This window comes from Lissotriton helveticus, chromosome 4_1 (assembly GCF_964261635.1).
Source record: "Lissotriton helveticus chromosome 4_1, aLisHel1.1, whole genome shotgun sequence".
Lineage (NCBI taxonomy): Eukaryota > Metazoa > Chordata > Amphibia > Caudata > Salamandridae > Lissotriton > Lissotriton helveticus.
Window position 1 is genome coordinate 203,119,412 of NC_136063.1, and position 23,764 is coordinate 203,143,175.

Here is a 23,764-nt window from a genome sequence, read left to right on the forward strand (position 1 = left end):
CGTTTCTATTGGCTGTAGCATATTTTTTCCTGCATTTACCAAAGCTTGTTCCTCGTCTGCTTCTCATCAGTTTCCCACCGCCCATATACTGTTAACATCTACTTTGGTGGGTCTATATTTTCATAACGTCTTGCCCTTTACTATTGCAGCAAATTTATATAACAGTTTTTCACACGGAGAGATTGAGTGATTTGCATAGAGTCACAGGATGTTGTGCGGCGAAGCCGAGACTCGAACGGGATCCCCAGCTCTTGAGTCAGCAACTCTGGCCGCTAAGCCAGGGCTTTAAATGGGCAGAGTCCTGTCGGTGCTGAACACCGTCAGTACTTAAAAGCAGGTGCTGAGACGGGTCCCTACCGGGCTCTCCATTTTTACCTTCAGGGTGGGGGGAAAAAAAGCTTAACTCTGCAATAGTACAACCCGTCACTGCTTTTGATGTACCTTCAAAGAGACTAATTTTTCAGTTTCATATAGCGCAAACTTGGAGCAAACATGAGTACCAGTTATATTACACAAGGACATACGCATGTTTCGAATCACAGGAAGTGGAGCCGACGTGAGGCTCGAACCTGCTTTCTCAGCTCGAAATTTGGTAGCTCTAGCCTTTGCCACAATCTCACCCACAAGAATGGAAGCATTTTCAATATTATATACAACAAAGACATTGTTGTTGTTTATTTTTCTTAATGCAATTTACAACCATTGACAAAGCCAATGGTCCTGGCTTGTTGTAGGTGTGATGTTACTTGTGTTATATATCTGGATGAATGGACAGAAGCAGCAAAATACTAGTAGGGCAGCACTATGCTAAGTGCAGATTTTTAGCTTATGTGTTTTAAGCCACGCCCTTAATTACATCTGCCACGCCCCCATGGGAGACCACCCGTTTTTTTCATCCCACTTAAAGCCCTGCGCTGCGCTCCATCCTCTCCACTCCCGTGTTATCTGTCAGGGAGCTCTTTCCTCCTCCCTGATGATGATAGATGAAAACAGCTCTTAATGCGTTACATAGGCGAAACCGATGCATTACCAATGCTTGTTATATCTAATGTTTAAAATGAAAAGAGAAACCCCAGTGCTCCATTGTAAAGATCAAAGTGTCCATATTTCATTTGCAATTTTTTATATATTAAAGTAGTTTTCCTAGATTCCCTAGTTCCTTCTCCACCACAGCTTTCTGTTTTCTGTTTACATGTCTCTAAAGGGCTCTGATGTAATGATGCGGCTGTTCCTTTCGGTGCCTCTCAACAATCGTGCCTCTGTTGGCTTTTTTTTTCTTCCCTTAGCCTCTGACAGTGACAGCGCCGTCCTTAACCATTGCTGAGAACATGGCGGACTTGATCGATGGATACTGTCGACTGGTGAACGGCGCCACGGAATCCTTTATCATTCGGCCGCAGAAAGGTAAGTCCCTTCGGCCATCCGTGTACATCTAAGATGTGCTGAGACATCCGCCAGGTTCACAGCCACTCAGGCAAATTTTGAACTGTAAAGGATCACAGATAATAAACTTTTGTGCATGCTGTTATTACGGCTAATTATTTTGCCTTCTAACATTATCGGCATTTATCAGGACTTTGTGCTGACTTCGGCAAGGTCTTCACACAGTTTGCACAAGATTATGATTTGATCCAAGTAAGCTAAGAAAAGTCGATGCTGATTGTATTAAGCTTGCATTTTGGGACATATACAGGCATTAAGCATCTCTGCATCAAATGTACTTGAACCCTTGCAAATAGAGCACCTTACGTTAACTAATATGTGTTTAGCTCAGTGACCCTCCACTTAGTGACTTAGTAACTTTTTTTGTCAATAATATATTCAGTGTCACGTAAAAGCCCAAAACACACAGATCATGTATTAATTAACTAGGAAGATTTGTGATTTAAAAAAAAAAAATTAGAAGAGCTTTTTCGTATTTCTCTTCTAAAATTATCACAATCAATCAAACGGTTTCCCTTTAATGATTCTTTGTTCAAGTATCAATCCTGAAAAATTTAGATTGTATATTTTCTTATTAATACGTGATTTAATTTTTTTTCGGAGCATGGGTTGCCTTTTTTTCTTGCCTACCTATTCTCTTTTACTCAATCCTTTCTCTGTGCCCCATTTTTGACTTGTTGTTTAGTCGGACTTTTTGACATTCCTATCCACTGACTCCTTTTTGTTTTACTGTTCCTTTTTTTTGTTGCAATTCAACCCCCATTCTTTGGAGGCATAGTGTTGCAGGAGAAACACAAAGTTGTGTCACTGCCCCTGGTTGTGCCTAAAAACTTGAAGTATTTTTTTTTCTTTTTGTTTTTTTAGTCTAATGCACTTAGTAGAGTAGCAGGTAGAAATAGGGCCATGGGTTTGTTTCCTTTCGTCTCATTTTGCTTCGTAGCCTCCTTAAAAAAGATAGACAACATAAAAATCACATAACAAATTAGATATGCTTCTAATGAAATGTTCTTTGGTTCTGCTGATGTGCTTGTTCTGAGTATTTATACCTAAGATAGATAAAATATAGTTAGAGTTCGAACAGACGTAGCCCCAGATCACTGCTACTTTTACTTCGGTGATCTCTGTAGTTGTAGTAGGTAGGCTACAGAGGCGCTAGAGAGGGGTACAATACGGTTCTGATTGCAGGACTTCTGGCTAGTTCCCAGACACTGGTAACACACAAGCCTTTGCAAATGATTACCCATTTATGAGGAGCTGTGCAAAAAGGTATACTGCCCCCAAAACGTCCCAATAATTTGCCCAATGAGAGTGGTACTATACTATATCAGAAAGGTCATCCGAAAAAGTGGGAGTACATTTAAAACGATAAGCTTGTCAGGCTTTCATAACAGGACCCATTTTGTTTACACTTTAATGTATTTTCAGAATCTAATGCTGTGCCCCTTACCTACGTACCTAAAGTTATTTGGTCAATTCTAGATTGGTGGGGTTATGATAGATGGCCACTCAGAACTATGCTGCAAATAAGAGAACTCTAAGGTGCTAGTGTCCTGAGATAGGCGGTTCTTGCTTTTCCTGCTTTCCAAAACAGAGCAGATATGCATCATCCTCAACTATTACATTATATGTGTCCACCACAGTTGCAATAAGGTACAGATGTCCTGTTAAATTTTCCTGCAGCAGCAACCTTAAATGGTGAAACGTTGAAAGCAGATGCCAGGAAAACGCGCAAGTTTGGTCAAATATGTGGTAAATCTGTTTTAATAGTTTAATTTTGTATTAGATTAGATTTTGTAAATGTGCCTTTCTGTTTCTCATGCCAGCATGACTTCATGCATGTTGTACATTTTCCGTTTCATCTTTTTGAATGTTTCAAATATGCAAATTATTATTTTATTCCATTGCTATTTTAGATTACACAGTGGCTTTTTACTTTTCAGCTTGTTATATCGATGGCAATGGTCTGATGCGCCGAAAGATTAATGCTGAAAAGCATTGAATTAAAACGTTGTAAAGTTGGTGTTAGATTGGGCTTGTTCTCCAGCATTTGCTCTTTTATAGATTCACATGCTCTTTTATCATTCCAATACGTGAAGCTGGGCAACCTCCAGTTAAACATCTTGTGCCATTGAGAAAGAAGCAGACACTTTGCTGCAGGTGCTGGAGCTCAATTTTACCCAATGTACTTTTATGTGCGAGGATTCCTCCATCTAGCCTCTGCTTTTTGAAGATTAGTAATGCATGTGTTAATAATGCATGGGACTCCTGTAATAGCTGTGCTCGTTCAATTTACTTAATCAAAACTATTTCTAGTAGTCCTGTATTGCCTCCGGAACAATGTAGGGTGTACTTTTTATATTCTCTAATGGAACCTCCAAGAAAGCGGCTTTATTTAAAGCTTGTGGTCATTGTGGTCCGAGTTAAATCTCTGAAGAAGATCCATAACTGAAGTGGGTAGACTCCCGTCATCCAGACCATATCTCATAACATGCATATGTCAATGCTTGTTTTTTACAAGAACAAAGAAAGAGATGATAATTAGAGTAATGTCTATGTATTGGAGCTCTATAAAGGTATTAGACAAATCAAGAAAACAGCTCAAAGTGGTATCTAAATTGTCCGCTCTTGTAGGATTTCACGTTAGTATAAACCCCCTTTTTGGGATGTGTACTAGAAAGTCTAGGGAGGAGTATCCTTTGGATTACCTCCATTAACGTAACTGCTATGCCATTACGTTCTTCTCGGTCGGGGGAATCCATTTTCCCTCCTTACCTTCACCCAGGTGCGCTCCTTGACATGATGGGCTTCCAAGCTGTCAAGCCAGACTCCTAGCATAATGGCTGTATGTATCACCAGGACTGAGATCTTTGATGCCTCCCAAGTCAATGACTGCAACTACCTCAGTGGAAACTAAACAGTCAATACCTTTGGTGCTACCCCCATCATGGTCAGCACTAGAAGCTTCTAACATAATATGGGCCTTGTTGTCAAAACACTAAAAAAACAGCAGAAAATTGTGAAAGGTACAAGAAAGGCATGGACACGGAAAAAAAAGCAGAAAAAGAGGGAATATAAACATCACGTCCTGAAAAGAGATCGAGCTAGGCTGAAGGAAAGATACATTCATTCCAGGTCACTCCTCCCAGGTAAAATGAGGCTGTCAGAGGAATTCATTATGTGGTGTAATAGATCTGCATGGATTACAAAGACAAAACACCTAGATCTCAGAAGACCACTCAGAAACTGATCAGCAAACAATGGATGTTGACCTCACGTGGCTAAATGGAGAAATATTTTGGGGAATGTGGCCTAACGGTCTTGTAAGGAATAAAATGCCCCTCTACCCGACTGTGTGGTTGAGAAAAACCATTATGAAGGATGTACCTCCTCAGAAGGATTCTGGTCTAGGAGATGAGTAATATCTTACCCAAAATTCTGGTCAAGGAGCTGAGTAAATTCTTTCCCCAAGGGCTTTGCCATCTTCTCAGGTGAAGCCTCACCCCATTTCACAGTATCCTATGTGGCACTGATGCGCACAGTGCCTTTGATTTTGGTATGACCATACAGTCGGTGCTGAAGATCCTGGATTCTTCTTTACCTTGAAGTAGAAGTAGAGATGGTCATTGTTGACCATGTTTCTGGGTGACCACATTTGGTAAAAGAGGAACACTGTCTTCAATAACCCATCCTTGATGTTGGTAGTCCGCTGGAGGCGAGATAAAAGTTATAGGGCCCCACACTCTGCCAGTATGCATGCTGGCTATTAAACCAGCCCCTTAGGTTGCTGCAGTCACATGCTGGCATCCCTTCATGGCTGTCTTTGTTCTATTAGTGCTGGGGAAGAAGGGCAACAGGAAACTGGAGGGCGTAGCAGGAGGATCTCTGAGATGCCATCCATTACCATATGGGCAGACAGTGCTGCTTACTCAAAATGATGGGCAGCAGTAGGAAAAGATACCAAAACTGCTCCCGTTCTTGATGGATGACCAGCAGGATGAAGGTAAAAATATTATGAAGTAAGGCAGATCGGCCATTAAGCATGCTCTGAGGTATTTGGATGTGGTGTGCATGCATTTCTTTCATACCTGCTGTGGGTCATCTTCAGCGGGTCATGGTCGAAGTTTATCAGCTTACGGTTGGAATTACAGCATAGGATGTTGGACCTGCCCCTCTCCTACACCTTTATTATGTTTTCTATGTGGATGGGCAGACCCCCTTGACACAGCCACACTTTCCTGCCACCTCTGGTCGCCGCAGTGAGGTGTTTCCTCTCTGCCGTATATGCCCCTTCCATTTCTGCATGAGCAGAAAGTTCCTAGTAAGCATACTGCTGGTTCCCGTGAAATATCACCACTTAGCTATCCACTGATGCCTTCTTATTTTAGTTTTTTGCCAAGTTCCCTCATCCCCTGAACACTTCAACCCCCCGCCCCCTCCTAGCACATGGTTGCCCATGCTGCATTAGTTTTGTCTGCGGTACAAAAGGGGGTGGTGATGGACGGAGCATCTGAACCAATCAAACACTCACACCCAGTCAAAAGATCTGGGTTTGATCCATCACCGTTCTTTAGCCCACTCTGCCACCCCAGTTCAGACATGGCTATATGCAAATCAGTCTGACCCTGTGCCTCATGGGAACAGTCCAGCCCGAACTGCCAAGCCATGCTGCATGCATGCTCAGACGTGAGTCCCTTGCTCACTTTGCCACTGGATTCAAGCAAGCCGGGCTGAAGACGGCTGGAATGCCAGAAACCGGTCCTCGGAAGCTTGTTTCCGGTCCAGGGAAGACATGGCTTGGCAGTTCCCCCTTTTGTACCGTTAGTTTTGTCTGCAACACCGCCATGTTGTCTACACAGAAGTACAGTAAATCAACACATTGCACCAACTTTGCAAGAGTTTTAAGTTTTCATTGTGTTGTTTTCTACAGTGCTGCCTGAAAAATTAGTACTACAAACATGTTACTCTTCTAAAGTGACTACGTAAAATAAAAATAAAAAATGTCATTACTTCAAAATACAAAACGTAGACAAATAAACAATTCGGGACAACAGAAAGGAACATTTCCCTTTCTCAGGAACAGAGTGAGAGAAGCGAACAATCACACAAGGAAGGGAAAGAGAAAAAGGAACAAACTGCAGAAGCTTTATCCCTGTTAAGAAAATACATCTTTAAAAATCCAGAAAAATAAAATGCAAAAGAATAGGAACTTAAAAGGGGAAGAAGTGATGGGAATGCAGTAAAAAAGTATTAGTAGTAATAAGTAAAAGAATGTGAATTGTTTTATAACTTTCCTTTGCTCTATTTTTTTTTTTTGTAGAGGGCGAACGGGCTTTACCATCCATACCAAAGTAAGTATTGTTTAAAGCATTGTATGATTTTTTATTTGCTTTTCAAGAATCAAGTCTAATTTGATTCCTGCTCCAAAACTAACGGATCTAAAACAAACTATTTGTATTGGCAAAAATGTGCAACTGTATCCATAAATATAAATAAAATATATTAAGTAATGATAACTGATCATGGTAAGTTTTTTATAGCTTGGTAAATTGATCTGTTTTACACTTAGTAGCTATGTAGTGCCCTTACCTCAGAAATTAAAAAGTATCTTAGGACATCTTCCGGATATGTTGCTATGGAGTATAACTGCTTTGCTCATGTAAACTGTTGAGTTCCTATTCGTGAATATACGTCTAGCAAGAAGTTGAGGATGAGCAAAACATGATGTAAGGAATGCTTGCTAGTGATCTACAAGGATTCCAACCAAATTTCAGAATCCTATCCTAGGCTAAAGGTAGGACTGCTTATAGCCTGTCTTCATCAGAGATTGACGCTCTTTAGGGTATAAACAGTTGCAGATCCTCAGAAACAGCATTTCCGCTGTAAACATCTGCATCCCCACTGCTGCTGCTGAAACTGTGATTCTAGGTTGGATTCCTTTTTTTTTTTTTTGTAGTTTTATATAGCGTAAACTCTGCCCGAAGGTATCAGAGCACTTTACATGAGCACCAGTTGCATTACAGACGGACACAATTATTTCTCGGGCACGGGAAGATTGTGATTTGCCCAAAATCACAGGCTGTTTGAGCCTCCTGCCAAACTTGAACTCGGTTCCCTAGCTTCATAGTCAGCCGACGTAACCGTTAAGCCAAACCCTCTTCATTAACCGGACATAGTGTAATAGAGAAGGTGCTCGGAGGGAATGTTTCTTCTCTACTGCCCATTAAAGGTGTGTTTCCTTTTGGTTTTATTTGCCATAACATTGGGATTGTTTGCTAACATCTACAGAAGTCCTGTAGTGTTTCTTTGTCATGAGAAGAAGTCAATTTTAGGTGTGTATTGTATGTAATTGATGTAGTTTAATGCATCAGTACTGCTGTCATGCACAAGTCAGCGTTTGGACTGCAGGTTGATGAGATGGTAGAATTAATTTAAAAAGAAACTAAAATTACAAGTCTATGGGCGCCCCTCAAACCAATACTGGATCTCAGGACACTCAACCGATAAATAATTTCAGAACACTTCAAAATGACCACGCTCAAAAAAGGTCAGCCTCTTTTTGCAGTAAGGGGATTTAATGACGGAGCTCACTCTCAGATGTGTATTTCCACAATCCACCCTGTGCACCGCAAGTACCTGCGCTCGGTGGTAAGTAGTCATCATTTTCAATTCAAAGTTCTACCTTTCGGAATTGCCACAGCTCCAAGAACATTCACCAAATATCTTGCTGTGGTTGCAGCCCTTCTGCGTCGAGACGGGATCTGTGTTTTCCCATACTTGGACGATTGGTTGATCAGGAGCAGCAACAAAACACAATATTTAATAGATAGTCAAACAGAATCTGTGCTTCACGCATTGGGTTTCACAATAAACGCCACAAAATCTCATCTTGTGCCTACTTAGATTCTGCGTTTTCTAGACTACATACTAGATCCTACCAAGGCCAAAGCCTATCCAACTCAGCAAAGGGTTGCCAACCTATAATAAACACTGACTCATTTTCAATCAAACTGTTGGCTCTCACATCCATTTGTCAGCTAGGCATGATGACTTCATGGATTGCATTAATCCCATAAACAAGGTTGCATATGTGAACCTTGCAGGAGTGTTTGTCCAATGGTCACAAGATCAGGGTCAGTGCGAAGCTCTAGTGTTGTTTCTGGCCAAAGCACACCACTCCCTACAGTGGTGGACACCTACCAACGTGGTGCAAGGCAGGCCTTTCGCGTACCCAGTCAGGCCTGTGACCATTATAACACACACACCTCTCTCCTATCGGGGGGTCCTCACATAGACCGCCAGACTATGCAGGGTAAGTGACCTTCACAATATCAGGATCGTCACTTCAACTTCCTTGAGCTTTTATCAATGCAACTCGCTCTCAAAGCTTGCCATGCTCCCTCACCTCCTGAACACTGCTACACCCCCCCTCCCCCATCCTAGCTATATGGTTGCGCACACTGTATTGGTTTTGTCTGTGACAGCTCCATGTTGTCTAAACAGAACCACAGTAAATTGATATTGCAAGATATGGCATTGAATTTATCTAGCAAGAGTTTCAGTTTTCATTGTTTGTTTTCTGCAGTCCAACTCATTCAAGGGAAATGAGTTCTCGTCAAACCAGACATGGATGAAACTGGGTGAAACACAGGACTTTATGAACCCTGTCTAGTGGTGCAAAAGATTATGAGCAGTTCTGGAGTAAGGTCTTGGCTGTCATGTGAGACAACTTCCAGAAAGAAGGGAGTTTGGAGCAGGCAACCGAACAGATAGTGATTACCTACCATGACCAACGTATTTTGTTTTTTCGGGATGTGTGACTGGCTACAACAACAATCAAGCATTGGCATAGCCAATAGGTCTTGCCTTTGGGACCTTATAAGCGTTTAGGTATGCAGCACATTATCCTATGTATTGTGTTGCTAGGTATTGTATACAAATATGAATAAAAATCACTTTTAAATATGCGCTAGAGCTGACCCATTTACTAATACTTAACATAAACAAATACAGAAATTGCCCGTTACAAAAGAAAAAATACTATTTTGTCTCCTGTTCAATTTCGTAACATTAACCTCCAGGGCTTTACAGACTTTTGACAACAACTAAGGGGAAAAGCACAAGTACTTCAGCACGGGTCAGCGGTGGTAAAGTGTACAGATTCCTAAGGCAAGCAAAAACAAAGGCAGCAAAAACAGGAGGTTGGGAGGCAAAAAGTCTGAGGAAACTTCACCAATAATGCCAGGTCTCGCATCTATAAACTTGGAAAATTAGAACAATTGAATGGTTGTGCATTCTTCTTAGCTAAGTTCTTGAGCATATTTAGCTGATCCTTTGAGCGAACAGAGAATTAAAATTGATGCAATGCAATTCTCCACTATTTAAAATTGCACCTCTATCTATCTGAATTGCAATCAGTCTGAATAATACGCAGGTTAAAGTAGCATTTGAGATAAGACATAATTTTTTTATAACAGGGCCACTCCCGCCACCCTTGACAGGCTCAACAAGCAATGCGAGGTGAACTCACCTGCGCACAGGGAAGCAGCTTCTGGCCTGAACCATAGCGGCTGCTCACTTTGAGGAGATCGTCCATGAAGGCGCCATCTGCTTGGATTTCTTCACAGATCCTGTGACCCTGGACAGCAGCCACAACTTTTGCCATCCACGTACCTCAAAATACATGGTGGGCCCGTCTGCAAACTTCTTGTGCCCGTAGTGCAAGCGGACCTCCGACCAAGCGACTCTGAGAGCCAACGTGCAGCTGGGCACCATGGCAGACCGGCTGAAACGCCTCAGCCTCCAGCGGGGTCCAGAGGGCAGCCACTTCCGGTGCCACAAGCACGACGAGAGGCTGATGCTCTTCTGCAGGGACGACCAGAGGACGAGCTGTGTGGTGTGAAGCCTGTCCCACGAGCACAGCTCCCACGCGGCTGTGCCCGTGGAGGAGGCGGCGCAGGAGTTCTAGGTACACCGTAGGTACACCGCAATGCACTCGTATTGTCCTGGTGTCGACAAAGGGAAAATGCTCCCCCAGCTTGCACCAGACACTTCATTTACACATATAAATTTAAATACTAAAGATAATGAAGGAGTCAGCAAGCGTGGTCCCCAAAGTGAAAGTGGACTGCGCTACAAATAACAAATACTTCACTTTAAAGAAGCAACACCCCTTTAAAGAAACGGCCCCCGAAGAGTGCCCTAAAGATAATGAAGACGTCGGCAGTCTCGGTCCCCAAAGTGAAAGCGTACCACGCTACAAATGACAAAGACATGGTGAACATGGCGGGAAGGGGGGCGGGAGCATAGTGAACATGGCAGCTAAAGTGAAAGCGACCGTGCTGTGTTTAATTAGTAACCTGATCCATGACGAGGAAGGAATGCAGCTGCCAGCCTGCTCGCTCTCTAGACCAAAACGCCGTGGGAGTGAACCTGTGGAGGAGAGGTGGGACATGCACCCGCCTTTGGTCATTTGTGTGCTTTCATTATTGAAAGACATTCGCAAAAGCCAATCCAATGTGTGGGAGGAGTCCGACCCACACGGAGAAGTTTGGAGTGCTCACAAGAAGCCTCCCATAGAGCAGTGCATGTGCGCCGGCTAGGCTCGACCTAAAAAGGAATTGTTCGCAGGAATTGTGAAAGACCTTTATTGACTAGGGGATAAAAGTCAGTGTCCTGTTCCCAGTGAAATTACCAGTGGTTGTTGGAGGAAAGCGTTACGGTTTACGAGGAACAAGTAGCATACGAGAGAGGTGTGGCACAGCGGCAAGGGCGGCTGATTCTGAAGCACGGGTCTCACGGTTCGATCCCTGGCGGCAGCTCAGCCCAGCACCATGTGACTCTGGGCAATAGCTGGCTTAATCTTCCCGATGGCACCCAGCGCCTTGAGTCCCTTAGGGGTGATTAGTTCATGCTTTACAAATACCAGGTTATTATTATTATTGTTACGTGTTTTTTTTTTATTATTTTTTTTAAGAACCTTTATTGTTTCAACATAGAAATACACCCATAGGCCTACAACCAAGCCGGCCGGCCGCTACGCAGATCAGGAAAAAGTACAAAAAGAAGCAATATAGCGTACAAAATACAGCGGTCCGGAGGTCGAGGGCTGACGAGCATCCAGGATATGACATACAGTTAAAGTATCACACAATAAGAAGGATCTGAGTCGGTTCATTTTGCAATAACGGAAAATAAAATAGAATCAACGTCGCACAGTCATACAGTCCCCCAGCACAGCCAACTAAAGCAAAAGTTACGCCAGCGACGTACATAGATTGAGAATGAAGGGGGAGGGGCATCAGGGTAAGGAGAGGCGCAATAAACACTAAGCAATCATGGCGAACTAGTCCCACCCCTCAAGGCAAAACACACTATGGGAGACATGAAGACGACGACATCGAAAAAGAAAAGGGCAAAGGGCCATAGAGACAGAAAGGGAACAAAACAACAAACCCATCCCCCAACCCTGCACCCCTGCAGAAGGCTACGGCCTACCCCCCCCAGCAGCGTGCCTGTCGCCCTAAATAAGAGACCCGAAATACAGAGAAGAAAAAGAGAAAAAGAAAAATTCAAGAGAAGGGCCCTCGGTCTAGTGTTCCGGTCCCTCCCACCTCCGCATGCAAAAAACGTCTAAACAGCCACGGTAGAAAAATACAGATAACAGCAGTCATGTGTAACGCAATCAATTACAGCTCAGCAAAGCGCCCCTAAATCACCATAGACCAGCTATAAGTCCCTCCATGTCCCAAACAAAGTCACCCCTGGCCTCTTCTGTCAATAGCACCATCGTCAAACCAGTTCTCAGACAGGGCACAAAGTAGCACAAAAGATCCGAATACACCGGGAGGACCCAGCAGTGCCAACATGCCATTGAACAAAAACCACCGGCTTATCGCCAATGATGCACGGCAGAAGACGGATCGAAACAGTATCAACAGCACCAACAGTCTCGAGTCCGAGGACAGTCCCGCCTGCCTTGAAAAAGGAATCACACGAAGCGGGAAGCGCTGAAACCCCGCCGGCGCTGTCAAGACCATGGACCGGTGCTGTTCCCCAACTCGCAGTTCAGGGATAGGCCCCAAGGAGACAATCACATATGTAACAGGGTCATCCACAGCCAGTTCATGAACCAAAGCCATCCCCGTCTCCACGAGTGCAGATTCATCCGGGGAACACGTCAATGTAGCAAAGGCAGACACAGCGGCGCCTCCTTGAGAGCGATCCGCGCCGTCACACAACGGCAGAGCAACAATGGCGGCCATCCTGTTCCCCAATTCTCGAGCCTCCCGGATCAGGGTAGTCTGCAGGCATGTTAAAGCAGCCAGGACATCCCTGGGAGTGGGTGGTTTCTCATGGCGCCAAACCCCGGGATTCTCTCGTGCATCGACTTCCCTACCCGGGTGAGGGGCACGCAGGAGGGCACCATCCGCCATAACAGCCGTTCCGGTTTCTCGTCCCTCCACCTCACCATGGGATCGGGCCCAACAACCGGACACTGCAGGATTCACAGCCGGATCTCAGAAGTCGGGGCAGGCGACAGAAAGGAGAGGCACCAAAAGGCTAAACCAGCCCTCGACGCTGTTCGAGAGCTCTCCACAGGTTCCCGGGGCGGGTCGTAATCGTGATCGGGCGTCCCTCCGAAGGGGAGCCGGGCAACACAAATTTCACTCCGGCCCGGCGATAGATCATCGTCCGCCAGGCAACGCACTATGGGGAGTGGGTGGTTCTCATCTCTTTTGGTTCTCGGATCCCAGGTTCTCTCCGATCGGCTTCCCAGTGTAACCAGAGGCCGTTAGCGTTATCACTTCCGGCCGGACACTCTCCTCACTCGAGATCCCGGTCTCAACACCTCGAGGGCCGCCAAACAATCGGGGACATTTCGTCGGGTCCACTGCACGGAGGAGCCTCAGAAGCAGACGGTAAGAGAATGCTTCCCTTCACCTACTCAAATTAGCAAATGCTGCTCAGGGTAATCGCCAGGATATACGTGCGGGGCGGGAGGGTACACGGAGCCAAGCGTTTAAGCAGCCGTCCCGATCGCCATCTTGGCTCCTCCCCCCATTGTTATGTGTTTTAAGCTGTATGAGCAAGATGTTTTACTGTATTAAGCCTGTTGCATTGATATGCTGTTGTGGCTTTGTGGTTTGGGTGAGCCATGTTTACTACTTTCTGATATTTGTATGATATTTTTTGTTTCCACTCTTAGTTTCTCTTAAGAGTGTAGATGTATTCATAATTGTTCTGAAGAATACACATCCTCATCCCCATGTTCCCCTCCAATGGAGTTTTCTTGCGAAGGAACTCCATGTTTATGATTATGCGGACTGCTGAAGCCACAAGGTTTGTGGATTAATGGGTAATTGTGATGGGCTTGATCCCTCTTAATTCTTCCAAGGCCTTACATCATTTTCAGAGTGTATATTTTCAAAATACTAATAGTATGTTTTTATAGGGACAATAAGGGACAGGCCTACTTATGCAGCGCCCTGTATAAACGGTTAACACTATATTCTAGTAACATGGGGTGTTGAAACTAATGCTGCTAATTTCAGAGCAGTGATTTGAATTTTGTCACTAAAACATCAATGAATGTAATAGGGTAGATTACATGTTTTTTCTTTTCACGTCAGATTTGACATTAATTGTAAAATTAGGATAATCTGGTATCTGACAGGTGTAGTTTCTAGGCTGATACGCAGTATAGATTGTCAAACCAGCATTACAGGCATGCCTTTATCTTCTATATTAAGTATCTTTTTTATTTGATAATGAGTGTGTGCTTTTTTGCTGAGTAATTTAAATAACTTTGCTTCATATTTTCCATATTTCTGGTTTCTTGTGAAATATCAGTTATTAATTATGCTACTGGATGTCTTTGCTATAAAAGCACCCAAAACGGGTTTATTCGAATAAACAGTATAGTGTCTGGATTTGCAATTTGAGGAGTAATAAATTTGCCAAAACTTTAGGAGCAGGGGTTGTTATCCTTTGCAAGCCTGTTCCAAATTGGACCCACCTTTTCGTAGGTTTTGACGCATAGACCCGTTTTAAAAGGTAATTTACAGCCACCATGCACCTCTTCTTCATTCAAAAGCGAGATTGAGTGGACATGTAGAATGCACTGCATTGTTCACCTCTCAGCTGCTGCTAGTTAAGATGGGTGTATGCTTTTCACAAAAGATCCTCTGTTCATCCAACGGGTTTATTTAACTTACTGCGACTGCCAGAAAATATTCATTCTGATCTGTTCCTTGTGGCCAATTGAACTTCTCAGCGGGTTACATCTCCCATGCTATCCTTTATTATTCCAGCATTGTCAATCATGGTGCAGCACAACACAGCAAAGCTTATATTTTAGGATAAATCTTTAAAATAGAATTTTCTGTTTAGAAGCAAAGGATAATAGCGAATAAAACTTAGAAGGACAGAAATCTTAACCAGTAAAGTTATTAGATCTCATCTGAGACCGCGCATGCTTACAGCTTACAGAGACTTTGAAGCCAGCCCATTGCTTACCATTGGTTGGCTTCATTGTCACTTTCATTTCCTTGCTTCTCTTTTGGTTAGGGCATGCCAGCTTCTCTTCTTGTTTGTGTGTCTCTCTCTCTCCTCTCTCTCTCTGTCTGCCCTGGAGCATAGCCCAAGTAATGCTTCCTTGCCCAGTGTCCTTCTACTGCTCACGCTTTAGGAGCTTACTTTTTCTTTTAGTTGCAGCTCTCCATAAGAGTGCATGTTTGCAGGTCATCTTCCCCCCTTCTGTCCCACTCCACGTTGTTGCTTGCCCCCACCCGTCCTACCGACCCGCATTGTTGCTTGCCCCCACCTGCCCTCCCGTCCCACATTGTTGCGTGCCCCCTCCCTCCCGTCCCGCATTGTTGCTTGCCCCCGCCCGCCCTCCCGTCCCGCATTGTTGCTTGCCAACACCCGCCCTCCCGTCCCGCATTGTGTGCCCTCACCCGCCCCCCGTCCTGCATTGTGTGCCCTCACCCGCCCCCCCGTCTCGCATTGTGTGCCCTCACCCGCCCCCCCGTCCTGCATTGTTGCGTGCCATTTCCTGCATTGTTGCTTGCCCTCACCAGCCCACCTGTTCCGCATTGTTGCAGCATTGGCCCACACTAACAATTGGCTCGGCCTGGCTGCAATAAAACTTAAATGGTAATACAATCTGTTTATTACCATTTTATTTTTCATGTTTGCTGTGCTAGCAGGGGGTGGGGCAACACTAACACTCCTCCTTAATGGAGGAACCACCACTGCCCACAATGTTTCTTGCCTGTGTTGTTGCTTGCTGCCTCCCACCCGCCCGTTCAGCTTTATTTTACTTCCACCTCCCGTCCTAAATTGTTTTGTTTCACTCCGTGGTTGCGTGCCTCCTCCTGTCCCGTGTTGAATGGTAAAATAAGCAAGCACAGATCACAGGTATACTTCTACAGCTCTATCAGCTGTGGGCGCACATGTGATTGATGCATAAAGAATGGGAGCGGCCGTGGGATTATTAGTGTTTAGAATGCTCCCCACAAATAAGCATTAGCAAATCCAATAGGCCTCACCCATGCTCGCCATTACCTATGTCAATGTTTTTAGCCTTGGTGCACAGGAGCGAGGCTGCTATGCAGCATAGCTGAAAGTTTAAGAAGAAAATAAGCTTTGATCCCACTGCACTTTAAAAAAAAAATACTTGGCAGAAGGGCGGGAGGCATCTTAAGGGGCTTGCATTAAGGTGTGTCTGCCTCCTGTCAGCAGAGGGGCTGCTGTGCAACATGACTGAAAACATTGACAAAGGCATTCGGTTGCATGGGTGAAACCAATTGGTTATGCCAATGCTGGTTTTTCTCCTGTACCGATGTTTACCCAGTGTTCTCATCTCTTAACCCTCCGTAGTTAACTGGTGGCAGCAGGCAACTTAATGTTCCAGGAATTTGGGTGGTGACCTGCCAAGATGCATAGTGCACAGATGTTGAAGTCTCTTAGACTGCCTGTTTGAGTGGTTGTAAGTCACTGGTCAGCTGTAAGGAAATTGTAACCTTCTGTCATAGCACCTTATACCCTTCTGTCATAGCATTTGCGTTGAGTCCATTGGAAGTTTAGTGGTAGCTTTGTGGCACTACATTTGTTGGAAATCCTTCAGATGGAGTTTGTGTTGCTGCTTAAGGAGGGATACAATTTTGGTTGGTGTAACAAAGGTTGGGCACTACAGGAAGCCATCCTGGTACAATAAGGCGTGCAGACAGGCAAAAAGGGAGCTTCCAGAGGCGCTAAAACAAAACACTAGCAGGCCCCTAATAAAAATAAGGAGGCAAATATACAGGGACCTTACACGCCATGCCAGGGAGGAATGGGAAGCTGATAAATGGGCCGATCTAACCTCAGCTTTGGGGGTCAAAGATGCCCGTAAGTTTTGGCAAATTGTAAGTACAGGCTCGGTGGAGCCTGAACAAGCAGTGACACCGAACATTTCATCTGAGGTTTGGGAACAACACTTTGCCAATCTTTATAAGGAAGCACCTAACGACCCCTCGGGGCACATACCTCCAAAGGCATACTCCCCGGAATGTGACCGGCCTGAGCTCACCTTCTCTTTGACTGAGGTAAGAACAGCTATAGTAAACCTCCCTACGGGCAAGGCGGCAGGCCTGGATAAGGTACCGGGGGGTTTATACAAACAGGAAACCGAGAAATGGGCCCCCTACCTCCAAAAAATCTTTAATGCAATCCTAGGGGGAATGGCTCCTTCCAATACTTGGCTGGGGGCAGAGTTGGTGCCAATATTTAAGAAGGGCTCACCTCTCTTACCGCTGAATTATAGGCCTATCAGCCTTATAGATGTCTCGCAGAAACTCTTTTCAAGGTTGATCCTGGACCACCTTTTAGAATGGGTAGAAGATTCAGAAATCTTGAGTGTTTACCAGGCAGGCTTCCGAAAGAAGGTATCCACCGTCGACCAGATTTTTAGATTAAAGATGCTGTTCTGGAAAACGGTCAAAATAAAGGGGGGCTCACTGCATACTGTTTTTGTTGACCTCCGTGCGGCCTTTGACTTGGTCCCACGGGGGAAACTTTGGAGCGTACTAAGGGATTTAGGTATACCCCCGCCCCTTTTAAACATTCTAATTCGCCTCCACTCACAGAATTTTGCAAGGGTAAGATGTGGGAGGCAAGGGACCCTGTCGGCAAGCTTCCCCGTTGGCAGAGGGGTATGGCAGAGTTGTGTGTTAGCACCGACCCTGTTTTGCCTCTTTGTAAATGGGGTGATTGACTACCTGAACAGGGTCCCTAATAGGGACGCTCCTAGGTTGGCGGGAGCAGGTATCTCTGCGATCATGTTAGCAGATTATACCTTGCTGCTCGCAAAGACACCAATGGGTATACAGAGAGTCCTGGATGCCTTTGTTGCCTTTTGCCATGACAGGGGCCTGGAAATAAACAAATCCAAAACAAAGTATATGATCTTCAACCCACCGAGAATGTCTCGCCCTAACCCTATCATAGAAGGTGTCCCCTTGGAGAGAGTCTCAACATTCGAATACCTGGCCTAACTCTGAACGAGGATATGACCTGGGTCCACCACCAGACCAAATCCAAACTAAAGCTTTCCCAAAAAATAGGCGGGATTTTTAAACTCCTTAAACAAACTACCTTTAAACCTGTATCTCCTCTTGAAATTTTTAAGCTGCAGGCCCGGGGTGCGATGATCTACGGGGGCGAGTTATGGGGACGAGTTATGGGGACACTGCTGCCACCCAGACATTATCACCACTGAAAACAGGTTTATTAGGCAGCTGCTATCTCTACCACCCGGCACGCCCCTTCTCCCCACTAGATTAGTTTTGGGACTCAGATCAATAAAGGAGGAACTAGGTCTAAAACCTCTTACCTTCTGGAGACGACTATGGGCGACTCCCGAATTGGCCAGTTATAGGAATGAATTGACTGAACTCCTACAGCTGCCAAACATCTGGAGTTTCCCATGGTTAAAACATATCAGGCAAGAGTTCGATAGATTGGGGTATCCCCAAGCTTGGAGGAACCCTGCAGAAGCGTGTAGTGGGCTACCCCGGCGGGAATTGGTGAAAACCTATTATCACAAAAATTTGTCTGATTACCAATCTAACCCCAAAATAGGGCCATTAACTATGTCATTCCTTGAGCAAAAGGATAATTACAAATTCGAGCCTGTCTTGGACATAATCAGCCCGAGCGCCCACAGGAAGCTATACCTCCAATGGAGATATGACTCCCTACAGCTCAGAGGTCTAACAGCATGATGGTACCACGACGCCCCTGCAAACTGTCCAGCGTGCGATGCCGAACTAGAGTCGGACGTACACATGGTTTTCTTCTGCCCCTCCTATATGACCCCTAGGAAGAAGTGGATTATTCCCATCTGCAAAAATCTGGGCATTAGGCAATACCACCAATCATACCGAATATTAAATACTGACTTGTCGCCTTGTATTGTTTTTGGGGTCACGAAATTTTTGGCTTCAATGTGGAACATCAGGAGGAAATGTCTGGAATAATGAATGAACTATTTTGAGTGGTGTAACCTGGTAGGGGGTAATGAGTGCCTGTTGTATTAAAGGGATAGCTTAAGGGATACGCCCATCCCATGATGTTGGATAATGTGTGTTATATTTATTTTTAAATTCCTCATAGCAATTAATGTTTTAACATTCTTAAAGTTGTATTTTACTGTGTTTCTTTTATGACAGTCATATGTCGCAATAAAGATTTAATAATAATAATGATACAATTTTTCACGTACTATAGAATATTTGTGGAGTACTACACTTGAGAAAGAGTGTTTCTTCTTTTCCATCATGGTAACCTGGATTGGGGGAGGTTTGATAGATCTTTTTATAATTTTGAGCTGGGACCAGTAAATTGTAAGCGGTCATATGTTAACATTTTGGTATTTCACAGGGATGTGGAATTCCTATAGCCTGACACCCAGGACATATTGTTTGGGGTCAAGGGCAACACGTTTTAATGTGCATTTTGTCCTTGGGACAAGCAGGCCCAACCGCTTGCAGGGCAAACCCTTTGGCTGCCAGTTTGCAGTACCACATTAAGGATCAGGGAAGGGCACTGCCTGCAGTTAAGTTAATATTTGTGTGCATATGTTAATGCTGTTGAAACTTGTATTTATGGTTCATTAATTGAGAGCCTTTATTATTAGGCTGAGCGCTCTCAGTAAATGTAAGTTCTGACTGCACTACTGACAGTGGTTTCAGTATAAAAATGTGGACACATGGTTTCAAAGTTTAGCAATATGAGGCTATGCATAATGCTCCCAAAATGCTCTCTGATTATATGCAAATATTTGCAGAAGCTTGAAAGCAAGATTAATGATTCTTTGCTTTCAATATAAAATGTTCCTAAAAAATGGAAGTAGGAAAAAAATGTTTTTGCTTAACTACTGTAAAGTTTCAGTTACCATTTCTTTTCAGCATCATTTTGTAAAATGTGTTGATGCATGCTAGTATTTCCACAAAATATTCATATTAGAAAATCAGTGTAACCTGTTTCAATAAGATTTTGGGAATCAAAATGAAACAAGCATTGGCAAAGCCAGTAGGTCTGAACTGGTAGTCGGCTTTTTAGTTTTGGCGATGCGTGACTTGTTTTGGCGTGCTTTTTGTAAAACTTATTGATGAGAGCTGCCGGACCCTCACCAATATAACAAACATTGGCAAAAGCAAAAATTGTTTTTGGCCTCAAAAAAGCACACACGGCCACATTAGTTACTGTCACTGAACAAAACTACTTTGTGTGCCGATATGCTCCTTGTGAAACAGCAGAATGCTGTCACTCACCGTGAAGGCAGCCGATACAGAGCGAGAATTTTAATAAACACAAAAGGTCATGGTTAACGCCAGACCACATTAGGGGCCCAATTATTAAAGAAAGTCTCAAAAGTGCACCCTTGGTATATGTCCTTGCATTAAGGGCAGCTATAAGGCTTTCATGAATTCACAAGAATTTACAGCAGTAGGGCAAGAAATAATACTCCTAGAAAATATTTCTGAACTGCATTTTAGCATGAGAAAATATGCATGTGTAGATTTGCTCATGCGAACACCTGAGTGTTTGCAAGCTTATTTTCCCTCCAACCACTTTTTTCCCAACTCTGGAAGAAGGTTTACATCTGCCATTGTCAGGAGTAAATTTCCAACATTTCTCAGTATTGGAAAAGATTGGAGAAGAGTTGTTGAAAGCCCTTAAAACATGCAAGTTAGTAGGTTTGCACAGACTCAAAAGGACATTCCAACCCTGGAACTATTGTTTACCACTACCTTCAGTCCCAGTATGTAGATCTGCGGAAACGTAGCAACATAAAAGGATTGCTAGTATTCAAACACTACTATGGTATGAGCCCTGGCATAATAAGAGTTCTTATATTATGAGATTGCTGCCATAATTTGTCGCCGCCCAACATGGCACCAAAGGGACAAGTGGATTTTGTTACAGGACAAGTAGATTTATAAAGCAACCTGCCCCATGGACAAGTAGATATTTTAATAAATTCCACACCCCTGATTTCAGGTCTTATCTCGCTCACTCCATTGAGAAGGGAGGACGAAGAGCTGTTTTGGCATTGTCTTTCTCCCACTATCCTTCACTTTATCTTGTTTGTATGAGGTATGGAGAGTAAGGGGTGGTGTAGCGAGCCAGCTGTAAAATAATGCATATTTATGCTTTCGTTTTTTCCAAGTGCAAAGGTGTTAGAAGTTGTGGGTGCTGGATTCACATTGAATTATTTTGAAAAACCACGACTAATAAAGCATACATGGTCCATAACACTTGAAGTGAAACTAGTGTTTTTGTAGTAGATATGGATTCAAGTTAAATTTTGAAAATCAGACCGCTTGATGCATGAAGACCTTTTATCTTCTAGCTTGCTCAAGCTAAATCTGACTGAGAATTAGGGACCCTAGGAGGCAAACACATATCTCCATTTGTGGATTGCAATTGGTGCTTGCGGTCCCTTGCAGCAAATGTCTTACAAAGCTCGCTTAGTGGGATTTCAAAATCAGTATCCAGGACAGGAGCCCTGCACTTACTATTTTAGAGAAACAATGTACCATCCATGGAATAAAGGATGTACCACAGCCTAGAGGATCCACTCTCAAAACAGACATTAGTTAGCGTTAATGTCACCTTTGCAGTTCACTGTCGGGTAAAAAAAAGTATTTCAAATAAATGTAATTCCATGTTAAGTTGAAACTTTGTAGGGAGGAAATGCAGATATTTCCAGAAGGCGGCAGGGAATTAATGGCAACTCCTTCCCTTGTAGCTCTACGTTGTCCCAGTTTAAATCCCAATACCGCATCCACGGTGACTTAGGTCGTAGAGTCTGGCTCTCTTTGTTTCAGAATGGTTTCCAGGCGCTACAGTGCATGTCTTTCCTGTGTCCTCTGATCTGATGCCACCGTTGGAATAGAGGCCTTTGCTTCCATCTGAAAGGGCTCCCTAAATCCCCCAACCCAAGGGTAGAGATCACAGGGGGAAAGGAAGGTTATGTGGAGAGCAGACAGTGTACGCAGGCGATGCAAGGGAGGTGGAGAAGAGACTGCAGCATGAGGCGGCTGTGACTGACACAAGGGAGCCCTGGGTGATGGTTACAAAAGATTAAAGGAGTCCGGGGGAGATTTAGCAAAAGAAATGGTGTTGAAGTAAATGGGTAACAGAAACGGAGTGTGGGTGGGGCTGCTACAGGGTTGAGAGGTGTAACCAGCTCGTGAATGAATACCTGACACAGGTGAGAGGGTAGAGCCTGGTACACACGGATGTGGAAGGGTGAGAGTGACTGACAGCAAGAGTTGGATAAACTCTGGCAGAATGTCCCTGTGAAGATTCCACCCGCGCGTCAGCATCACTGGGTTAACTTGATGTATCTACTGGCGACGATCAGTGGGGTGTTTGACTTTCTTTCCCCTCTAGCGCTATATAAGATCGATAATGGTGCACGTTTCCTTGTGTTTCTTTTCCAGTGAGGGTTGATGTTTCTGAGGTCTGCGCAGTTGTGCAACCATAAGTGAGCCGTGGATGACGGCGAGTCTCTGCTCCTCGCACGTCATCCTTTTCACAGCCGCTCGTGTTTATAGGCCCGGCCCAGCTAGGAGGGACGGGATCCGTGCGTCCTCGCTGCCAAGAGTCTGTTTTTTATTGAAAGAAAGATGTCGCTCCCTCTGGCTTCCAGCAGCGGCACTCATCGTCTGCAGAAGCCGCGGCCTCCCCGGGATTGCTGCCCCGTGCTCTGAAGCGTGCACTTGTGGTGCCCGGTGAGTGCACGCCCCAGCCGGACTCCGAGCCAGCTTCGGGCCGGTGTTTATAGGTTCAGACTCCATTTTAAGAAGCAGAGTCAGCAGCAGCGCGAGCTCCCCGGAGCTGCAGGGCTGACACAAGCCCTTCACCCCCGAGGCCGCGCCGCGCCGCAGCCCTGCCCGCTTATGTAAACTGTTGACATTAGCGGCGCATAGAAACCGGCCCTGGACACGTGTTGCACAACTTCCCCGTCTGCCGCGGCCTGCGCTCCCCTCCGAGGGCCGCCAGTGGTACTTCCCGCCGCGCCGCGCGCCCTCCCTCCCCGGCTCGCGCCCGGTGCTGACAGTAGGTGCCCTGTTCGAGTGAGTGCAGCCAGTGCGTGCGCGCGTGTGTGCGGGAGAATGATCTCCATTCACAGCCTCTTCCCTCTCTCTTGCAGGCTGGCCAACAACGAGAAGCAGCAGGGGGTCCGCACGCACGCCGTCTCCGTCTCAGGTAAGCTCAGGTGACTGCCCAACAATGCTGATTGCTGTCTTATATGTTTAACTTCTAGTTGCCGCGGTTGTTCCCACCACCCAAGAAACGTATTTGTTGTATGGCATATTGATTTCATGCTGTTGAGTCGGTGCGGCAGCCGCTTCTTTTCATTTGCGAGGCCGGGTGAAGTGTACATTTTTTTGTGTGTGAGGGAGCGGCTAAATAGCTGACCGTCTGTTTCCGCGCCGCCCAGTAAAATGCCTTTTTGAAACAGCCAGCTCGTCGCTACATGTCAAAACATTTTCAAATATTTTGCCATCACGCTCCAAACAGCCACAGAATGTATGTCTTTCCTATGAACACTTGACCTCAAGTTAACATTACATTTAGCGTTACATTTACTGACTTGTTATTATACTTCAATAAATCCGAGCCGATTTCAGTTGTATTCTTTTGTGCACTTAATGCAGACTCCAAAAGCTACATTCACTGGAGCCCCTGTTGGGTGGGAGGAGTGCTTTAAGACAAACGAGCAGCAGACAGACAGCCCTGTGTGTAACCTGTTGGTCACAGGTTT

General features: G+C 44.8%; 1 protein-coding gene across 17 annotated transcripts in view; it reads left to right on the forward strand.

Annotated features, from left to right (window-relative positions):
• PTK2 (protein tyrosine kinase 2) overlaps nucleotides 1–23,764 on the forward strand; it is an 858,662-nt gene that overhangs the window by 509,761 nt on the left and 325,137 nt on the right. For 15 of the 17 annotated variants that reach the window (XM_078686693.1, XM_078686689.1, XM_078686690.1 and 12 more), the window contains 3 exons: nucleotides 1,287–1,404; nucleotides 6,761–6,791; nucleotides 23,150–23,205. In XM_078686693.1, coding sequence (XP_078542819.1) covers nucleotides 1,287–1,404; nucleotides 6,761–6,791; nucleotides 23,150–23,205 — 205 coding nt within the window. Of the gene's footprint in view, nucleotides 1–1,286; nucleotides 1,405–6,760; nucleotides 6,792–22,603; nucleotides 22,728–23,149; nucleotides 23,206–23,764 lie in introns of those variants that run through there. The other 2 variants (XM_078686694.1, XM_078686695.1) reach the window with 2 other exon arrangements.